The following is a 7672-nucleotide window of genomic DNA, read 5'->3' on the forward strand; positions in this document are numbered from 1 at the left end:
CTGATCCCTGCTGCTGAAACTATGGACATAGAACAGGAAAAAGTCAATAAAAGGAGAAACCTGAGGGGGATATATTTATATTCTTATTCTTAAAAAATATGTTCAAAAGTTAGCTTCATGTGACAGAGTCTGGGAGCCTGTTTGAACAGAAGACTTCTGGTTTGTCCCTATGTGATCTCTGGGCCACTGAAGAAATTTGATTTAAAAATTAAGAGCAGGATGTTTTATTCAATACATGTTTTTGGGACCTACAACCAAACATTTTGGACAAAAGAATAACACTGCATCCCTACATCACACTAAAAAATAGAAATTCCAAAAGGGATAATTTTATAATTGCAATATAAGAAACAATAAAAGCATCATATACAATTATATGAATACTTTTAATATCATGGGTGAAAAAGATTCTTCAAACATATATTGAGATCAACTATAAAGCATAGATTTCACCTCATAAATTTAATATTATAGACTGTAAAATTGTCTTGTTACTTGTCTATAGTTTTATTTTTAAGTCTTTTATCTATTTGACTAACCTATGATAAATTGATACAATGCGAGAATGCACATTTATAAAAAGATACTTACTGAATATATTCAGTTATGCAAAAAATATTTTATGAGCCTATACATACCACGTGCTACCTATCATGTACCACAGTTCTAGGCAATGAGGTAAAGGTCCAAATAGGTTTCTGCTCTCAGGAGCTTATATTCTAATGAGGGGAGATAGACAATAATCATTAAAAATTTTTTAAAAGAAGAAGATATCTAGTAAAAATAAATACTGTGATAAAAACAAAACAGGGCAATATGATGTAGAATAAGTTGAGTGTGAGAGAAGCTGCAATTGGATGGAGTAGTTCTGAAAGGATTTTGTGAGAAGATAATTTGAGTGGAGACCCTACAGAGTGCTATAGGCAGAGGAAAGAGTAATCAGCGAGAATTTTTAGTATGTTTGTGAAAGAGAAGGAAAAACAGCAAAAAAATATACAGTATAATCACATCTAAATAGGTGTGTGTACTGTTTTTGTACATAAACATATGTTGGGACTTTTAACAATTTTTGTTCCCTGTTTCTCATACCTCTTCCATTTTCTTGCTTTTCTGTGGGTTACTTGAACATTTTTTAGAATTCTATTTTTAATTATTGAAAGTATTTTTGAGTGTGTCTCTATGTATTGTGTGTGTGTGTGTGGTTTCACTAGGTATTACAATATACACACCCTACTTAACACAGTCTACGGGTATTGACATTTTACCATTTTGACTGACGTGCAGAAACCTTACCTCCATTTAAGACCCTTTACCCTCCCCATGCATTAATATAACTGTCTTAAGTTCCACATCAGATGGTATTATAAATTTTTGTTTCAACCATCAAATGTGATTTTGAAAACTCATGAGGACAGTCCATTATGTTTACCCTTATTTCCACTGTTGTTTTTTCTTTTGTTACCAGTTCCTTTATAATTGTAGAACCTCTTTAGCCAGTCTTTTACAGTTAGGCCTTCTGGTGACAAATTCCTAGCTTTCCTTCATGTGAAAGTCTTCATCATCTGGAGGTCTTTATTTTCCCTTCATTTCTGAAGAGGATTTTTGCTAGATAGAGAATTAGGGGTTTACAGTTTTGTTTTTTTTTTCAGCATTTGAAAAATATTGTGCCATCTCTTTCTGGCCACCATGGTTTCAGATGAGAAATCCACCATCATTCAGTTGTCCCCTTACATGGAATGCATTGTTTCTGTCTTCAGATTGAATAGTCACAACTGAATTTCTAGTAAATTTGCATAGGGAATTAGGCAAGATGATTCTAAAATTTATCCAGAGAGGCAAACTCGTAACACTAACCTAGAAAAATTAGAAAAGAGAAAAAGAGGGTACATGCCCTCCCAGAAAGCTATAGTAATTAAAACCATATGATATGTACAGGAACAGAAGAACAGATCAGTGGAACAAAATAGAGGAAAGAGACCCAGATATAAGGGGATTTAGTATTAGAAGAGTATAGGGTGTATTTTAAAATTTGGTATGTGGATACCCTTGCTAAATGAGAGAAATTCAAAAGTCAGAAAGGAAAAGACTGATAGATTTGACTGCATAAAAATTTCAAATTACTGCATGTACACACACACACACAACCCCAAAGGGAAAACACAAGTAATGACTTTTGAGAATATGCTGTATCTGAAACATACATATAAAAGTTATAAAATCCCACCACACTAAGAACTCCTACAAATCAGTAATAAAAAGGGATCCTAATGGAAAAATAGGCAAAGGACATGAACAGGTATTTCACACAAGATAAATAAGACCTAGTCAATAAACAGTTGTTTAGTCTCGCAAAAAGTACATTAAAGCAAGATATTTTCACTCACCATGCAACAATATTAAATTTTGATGCTGTCCATTTGTCATTCATTGAGCCCTATGTGGCAAGCAATGTGCTAGTTATGGGTGTATCTCAGTGCTTATAAGCTAGTGAGGAAGATAATTACTAACAAATAATCATAAATACACATAAATAATTACAAATACAATTGCAAATTATTGTAAATGATAAAGAGAATAAGTATAGGATTCAAGGAGAGTTTACAATCAAAGGAACCTTATTCGGAGATCACACTGGGATCAGAGAACACTTCTCTGAGTAAGAGTTGCTTGAGCTGAAATATGAAGGATAAACTGAAATGTACTAATTATGTTATTGTATGAAGGGATAGATAACCTTTTCAGGGTTAGGGAAAATTAACATGCTCAAAGGTCCTGCAATGTATGGTATATAGAGAAAGAAGGATAGCACAGTCAGAGAGAAGGGAAATACCATAAGAGCTTGAAAAGACAGGGGTAAGATCATGCAGAGTACTGAGGACCATGTTAGGGACTTTTGCCTTTACTTCAGAGCAATCAAAAGCCATCGAATTATATTAAGCAGAGGAATATATTTGGAATTGCTTTTATAAACATTTTCTTTTCTTTCTGTATAAAGAAAAGATTTGGAGGAAATTGATGTGAACTTACAGCAAGAATGCAGGTGAGAAATAATAGTTTGGACAAGATTAGTAGTTAAGATTAAACACGGATACGCTGATCTCAGCATGTCCCAAATGAATCCATTTCTTCTATCCTAGACTTGTCTTTTCCTGTGTTTTATCATCATAGTGAAATATGATGATTAACCAAAATATCTGGGCAAGTTGTATAAATGGAAGTTGAAGTCATGAGAGTGGATAACAGTGGTAGAAGGGGTTTTAAAGAATGTACTTCTGGAAGCATTTCACCCAAGCAAGAAACCTAGTTCCTCCATGTATCCAATTCATTACCAGGTCCTTTACATTCTTCTTTTAAATTGTTTCCTGAATCAGTCTTCCGTAGCCCCAGCTCCCGGGCCCCAGGATACAGAAGCACTGCCTTCAGTGGCCTTCCTGGCTCAAGTCCTTCTTCCTGTTGGTTCACCCTTACCACTCTGCACCACACTGCACATGAGACGTCACAGCCTCTTTAAAACTCTTCATTGTCTTGTCACTTCACAGCATGAACATTCCTTCACAAGGATGCTTACTTTTTCAGTCTCTTCTCTTTTCAAGCCACCTCTCCTTTGACCTCTATTTCACCAGGCCAGTGAATTTCTTTCTTCCTTTTTTCTCTTCCAGTTTTTATAGTGGAGTTTAACCAAGCAGGACCCCATGGGGTCTTCCCAGGACAGACTCTCCCGCAACCCCTGCCTCATTCTCCACCTGCCTCTTATTTGTAGAAAAACTTTAGCCTTCTAGGCCTTCCCCAAGTTCCAAAGAACAAATTTAATCAGAGAAGTGAGAAAATGCAGAAAGGAAGGAAAATAGTCAAGCAACACAAAATAATAATAGTTTAGCCATTAAACAAAGCCAAGGACCTTTTAGTTCTTCCTGAAGGGCTGTAGATACTATTCTGAGCCGTGTCCTTTGAGCTGTTTTGCAGCTCTGAAACCCCTACCAGGTGGGAGAAGTAAACTGTAGGCTGCCCACAAGCACGTAGACCCCAGACCAGCTGGAACCAGAAGGTTAATGATGTTGACTCCTGATGACCTCACCACCAACCAATCAGAAGAACGTCCACGAGCTGATGACACACCCCACAAGCCCCCTCCCTCATCCCGTCTTTAAAAACCTTTCCCTGAAAGCCTTCGGGGAGTTCAGGCCTTTTAAGAACTAGTTCCCTGGACTCCTTCTTGGCGCCTGCAATAAACGCTGCACTTTCCTTCATCACAACCCAGTGTCAGTAGATCGGCTTTACTGGGTCAGGTGAGTGAACCCAAGTTTTGTTTGATAACACACCATTTTCCTTTGTTGTCTCCTAATCTTTTTTTCATAAACTCATAAACTGTTGGCTCCACTTAGAACAATGTTCCATGATTCAGCGGGCCCAGTCTCTCTCCTAACCCTCCCATTTCAATACAAAGCTTGCACCCGGCCTCCCATCCCCTGGGCTTGGAGCTCTGTAGGTGCTTAGTCCCCAGACCTCCTCCGTGCTCGGGACCGAGCCACCAGCGCAGGGAGAAGGAAGCCCCCAGGAATCGCGGGCTCCCTCAGCAGGGCTGCAAGGGGAGCCCGGCTGCCTCCTCTGCTCACGCGCACAGGTCGCCAGTCCGGCCTCAGCGTGCGGGCTGTCGTCGTTCAGGCCGCCATGGCTGGGCCGCCCCGCGGGTCTCCAGGCTCTGAGAGTAGTGACCTCTCGGGGCTGCGGGTCCTGCTACTGCCGTGGTCAGGGCTGGAGGTCCTGGATGGAACGGCTGGGGCCGCAGTCGTTTCTGGGGGTTGTAGTCCGAGCGTGGAGGGCTAGGCCTCAGGCTGAGGCCGCGGTGGACCCTGGGAACTGTAGTTGTTTGAGACCCCCGTTATCCCTGTCACGGGCGCGGGGCGTCCTGGGAGTTGTAGGGGGTGGGGCGGGCACTCTGCCCGCGACGCGCCGAGGCCGCGGTGGGTCCTGGGAAGGAGAGCTGTCTGAGGCCCGCGGCCTGGTCGCGTTCGGTCTCTGAGGCTCTGGAAGGCGCAGTTTGCGGGACGCTAGCGCGAGGTCCCCGTCGCAGAGCCGAGAGCCTTGCTTGCGCGGGCCGAGGTAGGGGAAGGGCCCGCCCTGCCCGAGCTTGTCCCCGCCGGGGCCTGGGGGGCTGGGGGCGGTGGCCCTGCCCCTAGCTCGGGAATCCTTGGTTGCCCGGCCAGCAGCGCGGAGGAGACGCCCCAGCTGCGGCTCCGTTAAACGCAGCGGCGCTGGGGGCGCGGGTCGGGCCCAGGCTCGGAGCCCCCGCCGCGGTGGGGAGGGAGCTGTCGCGGGCGTCCCTGACTCTCGTGACGAGGGCGGTGGATGCGGAGCCCGGGCGCAGGCCCGCGCGTCAGCTCGTCGCTCTCCCCGCCAGCTCCGCCTTCCACTCTCGGTTCTCCGCGGGCCCTGCCGTGAGCCATGTCTCAGGTGAGCTGGTGTTTCCTTTTTTCCTCAGCGCGGCTGTGTTTTCTGGACTGGGGACACAGGCTTTCCTCCCCCTGCCGCCCTTTTGGCGCCTAAGAGGACGTGGGAGGGCTGGCGGGGGCGGGCGCTGACCGGGCGGCCGGGTCTTAGAGCGGGCTGTCCTGCGCCTCCTTTCCCCGGAATTGGAACGAGGAGGGCTTCACTTTCTGCCCCTCGCCCCCGCTGCCGTTCATTCGCTGACTCCTGCTTCCGTTGGGCGTCTCCTTCCACGCCTGCATCAGTGGTCACAGTGCGTGATCCTGGATCAGCTCTGTCGGCATCACCTGGTAACTTGCTGGACTTGGGTATTCGCGAGCCCCACCCCAGCCTTGTGAACCCGAACCTGTGCGTGTGCGGGTTGGCAGTCTGCACGTTAACAGTCCCTCCACGTGATTCTCCTGCACGGCGCTTCCTAGGTCCTGGGGATCAGCGGGGAGCAAAACAAAATCTCCGAACTCACCGAGCTCATTTTTTAGGCAAGACGTGAAGTTTCTCTAGCAAGGAACACTGATGATTGTTGTTTTGGTGGAGGCTAAATGCGTGGCTGGCAATTGTGCTTCACAGAGGTCGGGGATAAGAAGGCCAGCCCTTCCAAATTAGTCCATCTGGTTTTAGTGTCACTTCTCTGTCCTACTTTCTGCTATACTTGTCTCCAAAGCCAGAGGCTCTTCAACTTTTGCTGGGAGTCCAGTTTCCTTCTGTTCTGCAGAGCCTGTTTACATTAGGAAACAGCTTCCTTTATTAGTCAATAATCTATAACAGATTATAGGCACTTAAAGTTTTTTTTAAACTGTAAAATATAACTGTCATATCTCTGGGGCTGTTACTAGTTTGGGACTTTTAAAAATCCCTGTTCATGCCTAACAGCTATGTGGGTCACTCAAGTGCTGCAAAACCAGGCTGCAAAGCAGGGGATTATTACTCATCCTGACCCCAAGGGAAGAAGCTGCAGGTTCCATCCTGGGAGGCCCTTGTACTGTAGCCTTCAGCGTCTTGTTCGGCGACATTGCTAAGTATCACAGCTATTTCTTCAGAAACGGGGTTAGCTGTGGTAAACTTGAATGTGTACCCCTTAATCGGGAGCTGGTGCTCTCTGCTACAGCCAGTTGTGCCTACGAAGAAATTCTTGCCAGATCATATTAAAATAGGCTGGTATTAAGGAAAATATACTCTCCCTATTACATGTAAAGGGATTGTCTTCATTATTTATAAAGCGTGGTGAGATCTTAAGAATTTTTGCAACTAAAGCCAGAAATCCATGTTGTTCATATGTATAGTCCTTTATCTTCCACAAAATTGTAAATTATCTCAGGACAAAGCATGTATATTTTTTCGTCTTTTCTCCAATTATACAGTAAAACAAAACAGCTAGTCTCTTACTTATACTCTTAATAATTACTCAGAATCCTGAAAACTGTCATTGCGCTACTTGTATACACTGTCCACCATCCACAGTGGGACTCATTTCACTCCTTGATCAGGGCCTTTGGGAGCATGGGTGCTGGTTGTGCAGATGTCTGTGTGTCATTTCAGGGGTCAGTGACATTCAGAGATGTGGCTGTAGACTTCTCCCGGGAGGAGTGGGAATGGCTCCAGCCTGCTCAAAGAGATTTGTACAGACATGTAATGTTGGAGAACTATGGCCACCTGGTCTCACTGGGTAGGTATTTCTCCTCATCTCCCCTCAGTCAGAATTTGACCTTTAGGATGGCTGTTGCGAATCTTGATTACCTGGCTGAACATTCCCAAGGGAGGTAAGTTGTTTTTTTTTTAATTAGCTTTTCTTTTTTTTTTTGGCTGCACTGCATGGCATGGGAACTTCCCTGACAAGGGGATTGAACCTGAGCCCCCTGCAGTGGAAGTGCAGAGTCTTAACCACTGGATAGCCAGGGAAGTCCTTTATTAGCTTTTCAGAGGGGGATTAGAACTTCACCTAATCTTTAGAAATCTTTCATTCTTACATCTGGCATTTCTAATAACGGCCCCTCTTTCGTAAGGATTCAGGGACTAATTGTGAATTTATTTCATTTCCGCAAGCAGGTTTTAACATTTCTAAGCCACATGTGGTTTCCTTACTGGAGCAAGGGAAAGACTGGAGAAACGTATGGTATTTCCTGAAACATTGAAAAAAAAAGATACATAGCGTAGGGCACTAGCCTTAGGAAAATTAAAATCCAAAAGAGCC

The 7672-nt window shown here is 44.1% G+C and overlaps 1 protein-coding gene across 1 annotated transcript in view; it reads left to right on the plus strand.

Annotated features, from left to right (window-relative positions):
• The first annotated feature begins 7023 nt into the window (after positions 1–7023).
• The window catches only part of ZNF140 (zinc finger protein 140), an 11384-nt gene continuing 10735 nt past the window's right edge, over positions 7024–7672 (plus strand). The window contains exons 1-2 of the mRNA XM_007456687.1: positions 7024–7147; positions 7528–7589. Of these exons, the coding sequence (XP_007456749.1) occupies positions 7114–7147; positions 7528–7589 (96 nt within the window). The 5' untranslated portion in view covers positions 7024–7113. The remainder of the gene's footprint in view (positions 7148–7527; positions 7590–7672) is intronic.

Source organism: Lipotes vexillifer, unplaced genomic scaffold (assembly GCF_000442215.2).
Source record: "Lipotes vexillifer unplaced genomic scaffold, Lipotes_vexillifer_v1.1 scaffold1529, whole genome shotgun sequence".
Lineage (NCBI taxonomy): Eukaryota > Metazoa > Chordata > Mammalia > Artiodactyla > Lipotidae > Lipotes > Lipotes vexillifer.